The sequence below is a fragment of the Armigeres subalbatus genome, chromosome 2, assembly GCF_024139115.2.
Source record: "Armigeres subalbatus isolate Guangzhou_Male chromosome 2, GZ_Asu_2, whole genome shotgun sequence".
In the NCBI taxonomy this organism is placed as follows: domain Eukaryota; kingdom Metazoa; phylum Arthropoda; class Insecta; order Diptera; family Culicidae; genus Armigeres; species Armigeres subalbatus.
The window spans coordinates 321,947,407-321,963,820 of NC_085140.1; the positions used below are offsets into that span (position 1 = coordinate 321,947,407).

The 16,414-nt window shown below is 41.2% G+C and overlaps 1 protein-coding gene across 2 annotated transcripts in view; it reads right to left on the reverse strand.

The window, feature by feature from the left end:
• Positions 1 to 13,610: 13,610 nt before the first annotated feature.
• LOC134212677 (ankyrin repeat domain-containing protein 13C) overlaps positions 13,611 to 16,414 on the reverse strand; it is a 55,062-nt gene continuing 52,258 nt past the window's right edge. The window contains exon 6 of one of the 2 annotated variants that reach the window (XM_062690731.1): positions 13,611 to 14,833. In XM_062690731.1, coding sequence (XP_062546715.1) covers positions 14,776 to 14,833 — 58 coding nt within the window. In that variant the 3' untranslated portion in view covers positions 13,611 to 14,775. The remainder of the gene's footprint in view (positions 14,834 to 16,414) is intronic. The other variant, XM_062690732.1, reaches the window with a different exon arrangement.

A 16,414-nucleotide genomic window follows, 5' to 3' on the forward strand; every position in this document is an offset into this window, starting at 1 on the left:
ATTTCATTTCACTGAAAATTTTGAAAGAAAAACATAAATTCTAACAAAATGCAAAGGAAATTTTGCGGAACTTCGTAACTCATTTTAACCAATACATCCAGTTCTTTTTTTACACGGTTGGGCTTTAGTCGATTATAACCTTTAGCGTCAGACTATGAGTTCATCCCACGAAAAAATCCACAAAAATAAAAAAAAAATCCAAGTAATATTTCAAAAGCTGTGTTCAGGTTAACGGAGAAATTAATCGTGTAAAAAAAATATTCAGTTTACAAAAATGTATCTGAAAAAAAAAGATGATAAACTAATGTTTGGAATTCTTCTAAGCATTCTGTCGGGCATTTAAACCTGTAGGTGACACGTTTGTTACGTTTGTGTGGTACATAAGCTTTTGGATCTGACATTGGCAAATCATTGCAAGTCTGGTGCCAGACTAGGACTGACAAACTTTACGTCGATCCATGACTCGAACCCGTTCCTTCTGAACGTGCTAGCGGAACCATCATTGACTAGCACTGCGTGGAGCTTTGCTAGCGCCTCTAGTAACGCTTGATCCCTTCGATTGGTGCAGTGATTGCCCCACTCCACTGCCCAAGCGTTAAAATCTCCTGCTATGATGACCGGCTTACGACCCACTAGGTCAGACGATAGTCTATCGATCATCTGGTTGAACTGTTCTAATGGCCACCTTGGTGGGGCATAGCAGCTACAATAGAACACACCATTGGCTATCGCGACTCCCCCAGCAGAGGAGTGTACTACCTTTTGGATCGGGTACCGTCCCGTCGTGCAAATAGCCGCCATCTTAGATCCGTCCGCCACCCAACTGCCGTTATCGACAGGGACGGTGTACGGGTCGGACAGGAGGACGACATTGGTCCTCGACTCAGAGACCGACTGCCACAGAAGCTGCTAGGCAGTTGCACAGTGGTTAAGATTCAGCTGTGTACGCATTTATCCAATCATGTGCTTTAAGCATATATTAACACAAATAAGAGTTAATAACATTTAATTGATGTTTAATGAGCATATATTAGGGAATGTTTAATGATTACGTAACACTTAAAGGGAGAGGGGGTCCTAAAAATGTACACTTTCATACGAAAAATCTATTTTTTTGTATATACAAAAAATAATAGAGGTAAAAATATATATAATGTTTCGCGTGGCGTATACAAAGGAATTTTCCTTAAAGAAAGTCCGCCAATCACGTAACGTAAAATTTGGCTATTTCACCACCCGTCCCCCTATCTTACACTTTTTGTATAAATCCTCTAAAAATTATATGGATTGTCATACATCTCGCAACCCCTCCCAGCTAAACTTTGCGTAATTTATGAATGTTTCTTTTTAATTTTATTGAATTGAATGAAATTACCATTCAGATGAAATTGTGTTTTCGTACTATGTTTAGGTGTACAACAAGTCGTAATAATAAAATTTCATTATTTCGCTTCAGTGCTTGCTAAGTCCTTTCTAAAAGCACCTCCACGGGAGTCCCCATCTGAGGCCCTATCGCTATTTCCGGGCCCTTTATAGGGACCCACTTTTACACCGGCGGTATCTAAACGGGAATGTAAAATAAGAACGCAACTCAAAATTAGCCGTGAGTTTCCACATTCAGCGCCCTATACTGGGTTGCTAAATTTCCATACAGGGTTGCTATTTTGTTATTGATAAAAAATTTCAGAAAATCTGTTTTTCTTTTTCTGAACAATTTCGATGAAATTAAACAGCAAGGGAAATTTGTTTTTATCTAGTGCCCCAGTTCAACTGCGCCAAGTAGTAATTGTAGTTCTAATATATCAGCTATAATGAGGAGCTATGCCCACCGGCGCACAGTGATGCCAAGGCGGAAAAAAGTGAAAAAAATGAGTTGAGCGTACTGCTTCGAAAGTATTTTTATAATTTTTCATAATGTTTGAAATGTCTTTCCTAAATTTCACAAAGATTGGATGAAAATTGCACGGGGTGCATCATGTCGATGCAATGGCAAATTAAAGATGTTTTTTAAATTTGCTTGTAACATGTATGGCAAAGACTTGATGTTGTTCAACCTGATTTTTAACTATGAGCACGCAATCGCACGCATGCCGAATTTGGCTTATTTCAAAGCTTATTTATTCAGCTTTTTGGGGATATGATGATTGTTTTGCGCAAATAGCATTTTTCTTCATAGCATTCTTGAAGTAAACATAAGCATTAACACGCCGAATACAGTGATCAGAACATCGTGGGAACTAAATTTTCAAACAGCTGTATCTCAAGCGTCTTTTGACCGATTTTCACAATTCTTTTACGGATGTCTTACCTATCTCATCTAGTTTCACCATACTGCTGTGTTAAGTTTCTAGGGATGCTTTTTATAGAGGGGCCTGAGTTAGGACGTTTTTTTTTCAAAAAATAGTAAATTTTAATTTACATGACATTCTTCAGTCGGAACAACACTTACAGGTTCAAAAAAATGTTTCATAACACTATTCTAGCATTGACTATACTATGTGTCAATAAAATGTTTCTTCTGGACATCCCTAGCGACTCTTAAATGACCTCTATACTGATGAAAGATGATATGCAAATGTTGACGATGAAAACTACGGAAACATTGGCACGGAAACCCATCAAGTTCATGAAGGTCAGTAGAGGCCAGGGGAATGATATTATACTCAGATTTTCCCAAACCAGATGTTCTAGGATCTCCAAACTGTTTAGGAGTTTGGATCAATTGGTCTACCAAGTCAACTGAGCTCGATAGCTATCTGAAATCGACCAATCATGTCCACATAAGTCCTTAGTGCCCATGCGTATGATTTGCAGCACAGTTATACCCATACCAGATGTTTCAAGTTCTCGAAAATGTTCTGGAGTGTGGATCAATCGGTCTACCTGGTCAACTGCGGTCGATAGCTATCTGAAATTGACAAGTCTTGTCCACACACATCCGAAGAGCCCACGTGTATAGTTTTCAACTCAGTTATACCCCAACCAGATGTTCTAGGTTCTCAGAAACTGTTCTGGAGTTCGGATGAATTGGTCTACCAGGTCAACTGCGCTCGGTACAAATCTGATAGCAATAAGATGTCCATACAAGTCAGTAGAGCCCATACGATTTGTAACTCAATTATACCAATATCATGTTCGAAGTACTCAACACTGCTCTGGAGTCTATCAAGTCAACTGCGCTCAATATAACTTTGACATCAACCAGTCATGTCCATACAAGTTCATAGAGCCTATATGTGTCATTTGTAACTCAGTTATATCCAAACCAGATGTTATGAGTTACCCAAAATGTTTTGGAATCAAACCATCTACAAGGTAAACTGCGCTTGATACAAACATGATATCAATCATTCATGTTAATACATGTCCGTGGACACCACGCTTATAAATTTCGTTTCAGTTATACCCAAACCAGATGTTCTAGGTTGTCCAAACTATTGTGAAGTTTGGAACAATTGGTTTAACAGGCCAACTTTTTCTTCTTCTTGTTGGCATTACATTCCCACACTGGGATAGAGCCGCCTCGCAGCTTAGTGTTCTTTAAGCACTTCCACAGTTATTAACTGCGAGGTTTCATAGCCAGGTTACCATTTTTACACCCATATAACATGAGGGTAACACGATGATACTTTTATGGCCAGGGAAGTCGAGACAATTTCCAATCCGAAAAGGGTCAGGTCAACTACGCTCGATAAGAATCTGACATTGACCAGGCATGGCCATACACATCCGTAGAGCTTGCGTATATGATTCGCATCTCATCTTAACCAGAAGCTCAAAAATTTCAAAACTGTGTTGGAGTTTGTATCAATTGGTCTACCATGAATTCCTAGAGGAACTTCCAGAGGGATTCCTGGAAGAACTTCGGATATTCCGATGCAACTTCCGCAGGAATTTCGAAAAAAAACTTCCGGAGGAGTTCTAGAAAGAACTTTCGGTGGAGCTCCACGAGGAACTTCTGGGTGAATTCCAGAAGGAACTGCTCAAGATATTCCAGAAGTAACTCCCAAAGATATTCTAAAAGGAACTTCCAGAGGAATTCTAGGAGGAATCTCCGAAAGAACTCCAGAAAGAACCTGGAGAATTCCTGGAAGAGTTTTCGGAGGAATTCTTGGAGAAAATTTTCAGAAATTTCTCCGGATATTGCTCCAGGAATTGCGTTGATTATTGTTCCAGGAATTTCTCCAGAAATTTCTTTGGTAATTTCTCCGGAAATTTCTTTGGTAATTTATCCGGATATTCCTCAAGAAATTCCTTTCGATATTTCCCCAGGAATTGCTCCATTCTTCCAATAATTCCCTCCAATATTTCCCAAGGAATTGCTTCATTCCTCCGAATATTCCTCCAGGAGTTCCTCCGGATATACCTCCGGATATTCCTCCAGGAATTCCTCTGGATATTCCTCCAGGAATTCCTCTGGATATACCTCCAGGAATTCCTCTGGATATTCCTCCAGGAATTCCTCAGGATATTCCTCCAGGAATTCCTCTGGATATACCTCCAGGAAATCCTCTGGATATTCCTTCAGGAATTCCTCTGAATATTCCTCCAGGAATTCCGCTGGATATTCCTTCAGGAGTTCCTCTGGATATTCCTCCAAGTGTTCCTCTGGATATTCCTCCAGGATTCCTCTGGGTATTCCTCCAGAAATTCCTCTGAATATTCCTCCAGGAATTCCTTTGGATATTCCTCCAGTAATTCCTCCGGATATTCCTTCGAAAACTTTTCTAGAACTACTTCCGGAAGTATCTCCAGGCTTTTCTCTGGAAGTTCCTCCAGGAACTCCTCTGAAGTTCCTCTGGAAGTCCCTCCAGGAGGTCCTCCGAAAGTTCCTCCGGGAATTCCTCCGGATGTTCCTCCAAGAGTTCCTTCAGGAAATCCTCCAGGAATTCCTCTGGAATTTCCCTCAGCAATTCCTCTGGAAGTTCCTCCGGGAATTCCTCCGGAAGTTCCTCTGGGAATTCTTCCGGAAGTTCCTCCGGAAGTTCCTCCGGGAATTCCTCCGGAAAATCCTCCGGGAATTCCTCCGGAAGTTCCTCCGGGAATTCCTCCGGAAGTTCCTCCGGGAATTCCTCCGGAAGTTCCTCCGGGAATTCCTCCGGAAGTTCCTCCGGGAATTCCTCCGGAAGTTCCTCCGGAAGTTCCTCCGGGAATTCCTCCGGAAGTTCCTCCGGGAATTCCTCCGGAAGTTCCTCCGGGAATTCCTCCGGAAGTTCCTCCGGGAATTCCTCCGGATTTTCCTCCGGAAGTTCCTCCGGGAATTCCTCCGGGAATTCCTCCGGAAGTTCCTCAGGGAATTCCTCCGGAAGTTCCTCCGGGAATTCCTGCGGAAGTTCCTCCGGGAATTCCTCCGGAAATTCCTCCGGAAGTTTCTCCGGGAATTCCTCGTTTCTCCGAATTCCTCCGAAGTTCCTCCGGGAATTCCTCCGGAAGTTCCTCCGAATTCCTCCGGAAGTTCCTCCGGGAATTCCTCTGGAAGTTCCTCCGGGAATTCCTCCGAAGTTCCTCCGGAATTCCTCCGGAAGTTCCTCCAGGAATTCCTCCGGAAGTTCCTCCAGGAATTCCTCCGAAGTTCCTCCAGAATTCCTCCGGAAGTTCCTCCAGAATTCCTCCGGAAGTTCCTCCGGGAAGTCCTGCGGAAGTTCCTCCCGGAATTCCTCCGGAAGTTCCTCCGGGAATTCCTCCGGAAGTTCCTCCGGGAATTCCTCCGGAAGTTCCTCCGGGAATTCCTCCGGAAGTTCCTCCGGGAATTCCTCCGGAAGTTCCTCCGGGAATTCCTCCGGAAGTTCCTCCAGGAATTCCTCCGGAAGTTCCTCCGGGAATTCCTCCGGAAGTTCCTCCAGAATTCCTCCGGAAGTTCCTCCGAATTCCTCTGGAATTTCCTCCGGGAATTCCTCCGGACCTCCGGGAATTCCTCCGGAAGTTCCTCCGGGAATTCCTCCGAAGTTCCTCCGGGAATTCCTCCGGAAGTTCCTCCGGGAATTCCTCCGAAGTTCCTCCGGGAATTCCTCCGGAAGTTCCTCCGGGAATTCCTCCGGAAGTTCCTCCGGGAATTCCTCCGGAAGTTCCTCCGGGAATTCCTCCGGAAGTTCCTCCGGGAATTCCTCCGGAAGTTCCTCCGGGAATTCCTCCGGAAGTTCCTCCGGGAATTCCTCCGGAAGTTCCTCCGGGAATTCCTCCGGAAGTTCCGGAAGTTCCTCCGGAAGTTCCTCCGGGAATTCCTCCGGAAGTTCCTCCGGCAATTCCTCCGGAAGTTCCTCCGGGAATTCCTCCGGAAGTTCCTCCGGGAATTCCTCCGGAAGTTCCTCCGGGAATTCCTCCGGAAGTTCCTCCGGGAATTCCTCCGGAAGTTCCTCCGGGAATTCCTCCGGAAGTTCCTCCGGAAGTTCCTCCGGAAGTTCCTCCGGGAATTCCTCCGGAAGTTCCTCCGGGAATTCCTCCGGAAGTTCCTCCGGGAATTCCTCCGGAAGTTCCTCCGGGAATTCCTCCGGAAGTTCCTCCGGGAATTCCTCCGGAAGTTCCTTTAGAAATTTCTCCGGAAGTTCCTTTAGGAATTCCTTCGGAAGTTCCTCTAGGAATTCCTCCGGAAGTTCCTCCGGGAATTCCTCCGGAAGTTCCTTCAAATTCCTCCGAAGTTCCTCCGGGAATTCCTCCGGAAGTTCCTCCGGGAATTTCTCCGGAAGTTCCTCCGGGAATTCCTCCGAAGTTCCTCCGAATTCCTCCAGAAGTTACTCCGGGAATTCCTCCGGAAGTTTCTCCAGGAATTCCTCCGGAAGTTCCTCCGGGAATTCCTCCAGAAGTTCCTCCGGGAATGCCTCTGAAAGTTACTCCGGGAATTCCTCCGGAAGTTTCTCCAGGAATTCCTCCGGGAATTCCTCCGGAATTCCTCCGAAGTTCCTCCGGGAATTCCTCCGAAGTTCCTCCGAATTCCTCCGGAAGTTCCTCCGGGAATTCCTCCGGAAGTTCCTCAGGAATTCCTCCGGAAGTTCCTCCGGGAATTCCTCCGGAAGTTCCTCCGGGAATTCCTCCGGGAATTCCTCCGGAAGTTCCTCCGGGAATTCCTCCGGAAGTTCCTCCGGGAATTCCTCCGGAAGTTCCTCCGGGAATTCCTCCGGAAGATCCTCCGGGAATTCCTCCGGAAGTTCCTCCGGGAATTCCTCCGGAAGTTCCTCCGGGAATTCCTCCGGAAGTTCCTCCGGGAATTCCTCCGGAAGTTCCTCCGGGAATTCCTCCGAAGTTCCTCCGAAGCTCCTCCGGAAGTTCCTCCGGGAATTCCTCCGGAAGTTCCTCCGGGAATTCCTCCGCAGTTCCTCCGAAGCTCCTCCGGAAGTTCCTCCGAATTCCTCCGGAAGTTCCTCCAGGAATTCCTCCGGAAGTTCCTCCAGGAATTCCTCCGGAAGTTCCTCCGGGAATTCCTCCGGAAGTTCCTCTGGGAATTCCTCCGGAAGTTCCTCCGGAAGTTCCTCCGGGAATTCCTCCGGAAATTCCTCCAAAAGTTCCTCTGGGAGTTCCTCCAGAAGTTCCTCCGGGAATTCCTCCGGAAGTTCCTCCAGGAATTCTTCCGGAAGTTCCTCCGGAATTCCTCCGAAGTTCCTCCAGGAATTCCTCCGGGAATTCCTCCGGAAGTTCCTCCGGGAATTCCTCCGAAGTTCCTCCGAATTCCTCCGAAGTTCCTCCGGAAGTTCCTCCGGGAATTCCTCCGGAAGTTCCTCCGGGAATTCCTCCGAAGTTCCTCCGGGAATTCCTCCGGAAGTTCCTCCGAATTCCTCCGGAAGTTCCTCCGGGAATTCCTCCGAAGTTCCTCCGGAATTCCTCCGGAAGTTCCTCCGAATTCCTCCGAAGTTCCTCCGGGAATTCCTCCGGAAGTTCCTCCGGGAATTCCTCCGGAAGTTCCTCCGGGAATTCCTCCGAAGTTCCTCGGGAATTCCTCCGGAAGTTCCTCCGGGAATTCCTCCGGAAGGTCCTCCAAGAATTCCTCCGGAAGTTCCTCCGGGAATTCCTCCGGAAGTTCCTCCGGGAATTCCTCCGGAAGTTCCTCCGGGAATTCCTCCGGAAGTTCCTCCGGGAATTCCTCCGGAAGTTCCTCCGGGAATTCTCCCGGAACTCCTCCAGGAGTTTCTCCAGGAATTCCTCCGGAAGTGCCTCCAGGATTTCCTCCGGAAGTTCCTCCGGGAATTCCTCCGGAAGTTCCTCCGGGAATTCCTCCGGAAGTTCCTCCGGGAATTCCTCCGGAAGTTCCTCCAAGAATTCCTCCGGAAGTTCCTCCGGGAATTCCTCCGGAAGTTCCTCCAAGAATTCCTCCGGAAGTTCCTCCGGGAATTCTTCCAGAAGTTCCTCCGGAAATTCCTCCGGAAGTTCCTCCGGGAATTTCTCCGGAAGTTCCCAAAATGATAATACACTGTCACAGAAAAATATATTAAGCTCTTTTAGTGAAATGTATTCAACTATCTTAATTCGTCTTAGACGATTTAATACACTGTCAATCAACTGTACTTTTTGAAAAGAGATAAAACAGTTGAAATCTAACAAAATGGCGCCAATTGTCAAAGCTTCTCATATTTCGCGTAAACATAAGCTTCCCAACAAATTATTGTATAAGCAAAATTTATAGTTTGTAAGAAAATTGTAAATCGGCATGTCAACGAAATCATCAAGAAGATCAGAAAGAAACACACTTTCAATGATTTGTCGATATCTAGAAACAGTAGAGCCTGTGGCAGCCCGAAAACGTTATATAAACGGTTGAAGCTGTTGAAAATCCAACAAATTTAGATTGTTATGAATATCCCAAATTTCTGAGTTAGATTTGTTTCGTTGATAATCGGATTTCATATCTAGAAGGCCAGACAATACATTCAATGAAAAGAAAACAGATTTTGAAAAAGATTGATGGTTTAAAAGCATCGACAATACAAAGTGTCCTCTTTATAAACTGAACAGTCCTTATACACATTTTAGTTAAAAAAAACGCTCTACCGCGAGGGAGTTCACCTCAGTTCACAGTACATACCATACTTGCACAAATACCATATAATTGAATCATATTGAATAACTCTGATCATTTAGGCTACGTAGCTACGTAGCAATATTAAGCACAAAAACCCTAATTAATCCACCTATCGGTGATGGTGCCTTTCTCGGGTTAAGAAATACGTAAGAAAAGTTCAAAATAACACAAATATGTGGATAGGTCTTATTTATCATATTTGTTTATATGCATTATACAATTTCTCGCCGAACGCCACTTGTTGCAAGCAAATCGGATAGACATATGTGCGAAAAAGTGATTTTGTATTGTATTAATGAAAATAGTATTTTGGCCATAACTTCTGATCCCATCGTCCGATATGATCAATTTTCAATAAGAAACAATGGAACAGGATTCTGCTTCGAATGCAGTTTGTTACGAGTAAGTCGGTTGAGGATAAGTGCCAGAAAAATGAGTTATGGGTTTTTACGCGTTTTTGTATGAAAAAAAAAGTATTTTGGCCATAGCTTATGAGCCCATAGTCCTATCCAATTTTCAATAGGAAGCAATGGGACAATATTCCGCATCGAATGCAACATGTTGCGAGGTAATCGGTTGACAAAAAGTGATTGAAAAGACTTTTTTCCGAGTTTTGTATGGAGTGGCATCACTGTGCCCCGTTAGAGTCCGAAATATGCATGAATTTTTAGCAAAAGAAAATTCTACCGTTTTTATTTTTCAGATTGTTCCCTAGTTATTCCAAGAAGGAGGTCTTCCAGGAATCCCTCAGAATGTTCCTTTAGTAATTATTCAGTATGTTCTTCAACTAGTTCCTCCAGAAAATCTACCGCAAGTTTCTCTTTTCTGTCGTTCATTTACACATTTCTTATTTTGGAAATTCATGTAGGATCCCTGGCAGATTAATCCGGGAGCAATCTTTGTGTTCTTTTAAGAATCTTTAGCAGTTCTCCCAGAATAGTATTAGGATTTCTTCCAGAATCATTAGGGTTTTTTTAATTGGAATTTCCCAATAATATCTTTGGTGGTTTCATTTGATAACCTATTTTTTTTCAAGAGAATTGTTTAGATTCTTTCAGATGTTGTTACAATATTTTTTCTCCGGGACATCCTTCAGAGAAAAAAAACTGTGGAAGCATTCCTGCAGGATTTTGTCAAGAGATTCCTGTAGGAAAACTGGTGGGAATGTCAGGAGGATTTTTTCGACTTCCAGGAGGAAGGAAGTCCAGAAGGAATAACGGTGAAAAAATTTACTACGACGGATCTCCAGCTACCCTTGCGAGCAAAAGCGTAGAATTGCCTTCCGGAGATGGCGAGTTCTGTTCCCGATTCGGTCAAGGATGTTTTCGAGTGAGCTCCTTGGGCATAGTTGTCACACAAAATACATACTCATGCAATGGCGGATACAGAAAAGCTTTCAATTAATAACTGATAAAATGCTAATAGAATACTAAGTTGAGCAGCTAGCCAAGTTCCAGTTGGAATGTAGAGCCATAGAAGAAAAAAAAGACTACTTTTAGCAACACGCGGTGAGAGCTCAATATGTTTACATAGTCGCTATACCTAAAACAGAAACCACCGGTGGAAAGATGGGGCGCTATCTTAAAATAGCACTCGGAAGGGAGCGCTATAATAAGAATAGCGATGAGAACTCCCGTGGAGGTGCTCTAACACCGAATTACTTCAACTTATCCTAAAAACTTGTGATAATTTTGAATTCTGTCCTTTTTTTCTTGGTTGTGGATCTATACGCTTTGGAAGAAGTCTTATTTCGGCCGGAAATACGGGTTTGACGTCAGAACTTGAAGATTCATATGCGTACTCTTGCCCCACCGGTTCCTGCGTACTTTTACCCCACAGTCCAAAAAAATATTCAAGTAATGGATTTGACTTCTTGGAAAACCAACCGGATTGGTGTTCTGCACCATAAAGTACTCTATACAATAGGTTATCGAAATGGTATAATGTTCACCTGATTGAACGTATATATGGTAATGAAATACTAGTTGCGGAAACCCAATTATTTTTAGCCAAATGACCAAAAAGTTAACTAACTCCATATCTCCCTTGTTGTTTATTCAAATCGTTTACAATTACACATGATAATAGTTGGCCAGATTACCTGTCAATTTGATGCAGTGCTGCTAGTTTATCTTTTTTTATTACTTCAAAAAATCGAAAACGTACTTTTACCCCACGCGCACTCTTGCCCCACTCTACTCTACTTCGAAAATTGTATCAGAATTCCTCCAAATATTCTCTTAAAACTCCTTCAGAAATTCATTTACGGATTCCTTCAGAAACTTCTTCAAGCTTTGGAAATTTGTCTTGGAGTTTCTTCAAAAATTATTTTACGAATGTCTTCGGAATTTTTTCTCACAGTACTAAAAGAATCTTCCAACGAAATTCGTAAATTAATTTTCGAAGAAATTCCTTCGGATTTTTTTTAAAGAAATTCCTGTAGAGGTTTCTCAGCAACTTCCTAGAATTTTTTTCCTAAAATTCCTATAGGAATTCTTTCAAAACTACCTTAAGCAATTTCCAAAGAATTTCTCCGGATAATGCTTTGAAGATTCCTTCAGTAAATTATCTTAATCCATTAATTATCTTAATTATTATTAAGCCATTGAAACTAGCTCTGTAGTTGATTCGTCCAGTCGCCCTGTACGGCCATGAAGTGTTAAAAGATGCAGACTATCGAATTCGCGGAATGTTTGAGCGTAAAAGATTGCACTCAACACTTTGCGGCGTAGTGGAAAATGGTAAATGGCGCAGACGAATGAATGAATCACGAATTGTGCCCAGTGTACAAAAAGCAGCCCAGGCAGGTTGATAAAATATGACAGATTAGAGTGGACTGGACATGTAATGCGTATGCCGAAAGAGAGACCAGTAACCTGCAGAGAACCTGGAAGAGAACGACGGCTCCGAGGTAGATTCGCTGGCTGTGTGTAATCCAGGAAGATGAAGGTGCAGCCAGTGTGTAGGGAGACTGGTGACTGGCGGCTCAATAACGAGCAGCCTGGAATAAGAAATCACATTCGGTTTTGCTCCGGACAACACGGAATATACAACCATCATAGGTATAGGTATAGGCAACTTTAGAAAGAAGTTCTTGAACATTTCCCTCAGGAATCCCTTCACAACATTCTCAATTTCTTTTTATTTTTATCGGGATCTCTTCACAAATATCTTCAATACTCCTTTATGAATTTCTTCGAAAATTGCTTTCGGGATGCATTCGAAAATTCTGTTAGGAACTTCTTTGAAAATCTCTGTGGAGATTTCTTCGAAATTTTCTTAAAAGTTTCTTCCGGAAATTCCTTCAAAAAATTTGCCGGAAATGCCTTCATAAACTCTTTCCGACATTACTTCAGGAATTCCCTCGGAAAGTCCTTTAGAAAATTCTTTTAGGAATTCCATCGGAAACTAGTTCATTCTTTAATAAATTTCCGAATGAATTCCTGCAGGAATATTGTATGGTTTTACTAAAGGAATTTCCCAAAGAGAACCTGAATGGATTTTAGAAAGAATACCTAGGTATATGAATTTCTGCAGAAATTCTCATAGGATTTCACGAAAGAATTCCTAAGAAAACTTCCTAAGAAATGCCTGTAGGAATTGCAAACAAAAAATCCTAGTTTCCTTCAGATACTCTTTCAGGGATTTTTTTTTGGCATGTTTAACCAAAATTCAGAAAAATATATTCAAATTGGTTGGTCATCGCGCTCAAGTATTACTCAGCTAGGATTCATTTTCAGTTATGTTTATCATCTATTGAGATTTGTGCATACAAGAACGAGAAGTATGGAATAAACCGTCCATTGTGGCTGTCATAAGTGGATTCCATCGTTCTTCCAGGATCCAGGGGTCACAGCAAATGTACGAAGTAGCACTGCAAATCCTCTGAAAAAATATGCAGCCTCTCAAACATTGCCCAATTGTATATGTTACTCAAAGAGAAGAAGTCTGAGTTTTTCTAAAATTTAGATATATATTATCACGTGAACAAAATTGGAAGGATCCCAAAATCGTTATAAAAACGATTAGATTCCAAAATCCTCGTTAAAAAATGTCACAGTGTGCTTTGTGTTACAGTAAGTGAAGAAACGTAAAGTATCATGAGAAAATGAAAACCATTCGATTTTGGCAACATAAACCGAATGTATTTGTTTAAAAAATCAATTTGTTAAAAAAAAGTCCCATCCCTAGTAACATTTTAGTTTTATGATGGTTTTATAACACTCGTGAAGAGTAAATTATGGTCTTCAAGATCGTTATAAAACTTGAAATGTTAATTGGGATATCAATATTGATTTGATATTGTCGGAGTTCTGCCACTCGCTTGATGTAGCCCATAAAAACCGTCAAAATTTGTGTCAAAATAATGTGTAGCGGATCCTATTATTGCTAGACGTATCAAACATTTCTCAGCTCACTAATCGATGATATTATAATATTCTTTATCAAATGAAGGAACAAATAGATAAGAATATTATTTTCTGCTCTTTTCATGGCCAATGTTTTGTTTCGTTCCGCAAAGAAAAAGTGTGTTATCGCATACAAAAAAAAAAAAAAAAAAAAAAAGGGCGATTGTGATATCTGTTAATAAATTTTCACCAGATTCATGCTTTGTAAAACTAGACAAATTATTTATTTGCTATTCATCTCACGAACAAGAAGGCATATAAGGAAAAGGGTGAGGAGTTTTGAAAAAAAACTAGTGTGGAAGTAAAGGAAAGCGTTTCATATCTTACGCATAAATAATGCTGCGAAAAAAGCATAACGATTTAATCGAGACCGTCCTTTCTATTTTTGGGAGAGGGAATATCCTTTTCAGAGACGACAATATTGATTTGTTGATTCTAATTATCTGCTACTTAACGATGACATTTTTTTCTTTGCTTGTTTCAGCAACTATCCCGACTAATTGATTGTTTTCTATTTCTATCGACAAAGCGCATTCAAACAAGAATATGCCGGTATTGACTTGAGGAAATTCGCGTAATCAAGCTAAGGAATAGCTTCCGTGACATCGCTGTGCCAAGCAACGTTGATTGCCATCCATTTTATGGGCTTTCGTTTTACAATTGGGTAAATGTTCGTTTAAATTTGTCAGAATATTTCAATTAGATTACCTTCCATGCACTGGAACTGTTAAAATGATATTTCTTTCTATGTTTGTTTTGCTTCCTTTATTTTCTATCATTTATAAGGATATTAAGTTACTTTAATGGAATGGATTAATTTACCTGTAGTCAAAGTGATTGATTGGATTTCTATTTAGAAAAGGGCTGTCAAGATGATTGAAAGATTTGTTTCGCTTGTCTTTGCGTTGGTTTGACTACCATGTTCTGTGGTTACCATTTGGGTCCATACTGCAATGAATTTACGAAATTCATTCCACTCGTAGCGTTTATCGCCAGCAGAATATTCCTGGGATTGGAACTCATTTATCTCTGTAAGCTTCACCAGCTCGAAAAAATGAGAGTAACACCCCTAGAAATTTTCATTTCGATTTCCTCATGCCTTACTGCTGGAACTGCATTCCATATACAAATGAGTGAAAACCGGGATGATGATTATGATGGGTTCGGATATGGTATGGGTGACAATGATGCTGATCGGTAAAATTGATTTGACGACGATATTTTCTTTGTTTTTTTTCCTCTGCATTCAAATACTACGAGTTTCGGTGTCGCAACGGGTGCAACTGTTACAGCCAACGTCGAGGGGTCCTACAATCGGTTTGGCCACCGTGATGTTGGTGGCCAGCGATCGTTCGCAGCTTACGTGTTCGAAATCGAAAGGTCATAAATCAGGAAATCTATAAAATAGATGAGAAATCTGATGAGGTTGGTAATGAGAGGTAAAAAGTTAGCGAAACATTGAAAAATTGGTATACTTAATATGGGTAAAATTTACTGGGAGCACAGCATCAATGTGAATTTGAAATGACCAAACAATTTTGATTTGATAATGATTTACAGTATATCATATTACTTTAGTAGATGAGATATAGTGCTACTGCTACTATCATAAATATGTATTATACAATCAATTTAATAATAATGTTCGGCTTGGTTTAGAATGTATCATAGGATGTGAAGCATGTGCCACACAAGCCAAATCATGATCGTGGAAATACTTAAATAAAAGCCCAACTTCAAGTACAAGGCATCAAGGGTAGAACATTTAGTAAAAATTAAGGGTACGCGATAACACATTTTTTCCTGACGAATCGAAATTCAGATTTACTTCCGAGCAAGGATGTTATCGATCATTTAGTAGTCTGTCAATAACTCATTCCAGAAGCTGAATTTCAAAATGTGTTGTATGGTGGACTTCTAGTTCGAAGGTTTTCCTTCAACTCTGCCAAGTGGTTCGTTGTTTGAATTCCACTAGTAACGGAGTTATAGCTATAGTTTCAGTAGCTTAGACTAAATGATAACAAAATTCCAATCATTTAGCTCAAGCTACTGCAACTAGCGCTATAATTCCGTTATTAGTTGAATCCTTACAACGAACCATTTGGCAGAGTTGAAGGAAAACCTTCGCACTAGAAGTCCACCATACAACACATTTTGAAATTCAGCTTCTTGAATGAGTTATTGACAAACTACTGAATGATCGAATGCAAATTACTAAATGATCGATAACTTCCTTGCTTCCGAGACATAGAAACGAAACGAAAACAAAGTCCATTTGATTCAAAATTTTACGAAACGAAATGAAATTTTTTTTCCTCGGAATTTTTATTGAATAGTTTTTTTTTGCATTATATACAAATATAAAAAATCCGCGTAGAAAATAATTTTGTTTAATATTTTTAAAGTATATTATTGTTACCCAAATGCCATAGGGAGAATCTAGCTCAATTTTACAAAAGGACATAAGTAACCTGTTCATCATGCCCCTATGCCCCTCACCATAAACAACGTAAACATATTTATCACCTCAGTAAAAATAAAAAAAAAACATTTTTTAACTGCAATAAACAGATTGCATATTGATTGGATCTATTCACCATTTTGAAAAGTATTACAGGTTCAAAGTGCCACCCCTTCATTTCAATCAATATCTTGAATAAAGTCTCCAGGCAAATTTTCAACCAAATTCATGAAGATTTATTGAATTTGTAAATTTTTCCAAAATGGTCTTTTCAACAAATATGAAAGTATGCAGTATGAAAGCTGTTGATTGCAGTAGAAAACTCGACTTTTTCTAAATTTTTACTGAGGTCTGTTGAAAATATTAGGCGAGCATGTTTTGGTTATAGTGAGTGGCATTTTTCATCCATCACTTTTTCTATGGAGTTAGCCTTGGAAGATAAACGGAAATCGTGACTGCTAGACGCTAGTTAGACTGCTGCGGTGGGAGTCAAACCTTAACAATAATAGCCGTGGAATGCGCTTACTCTAGCAACAC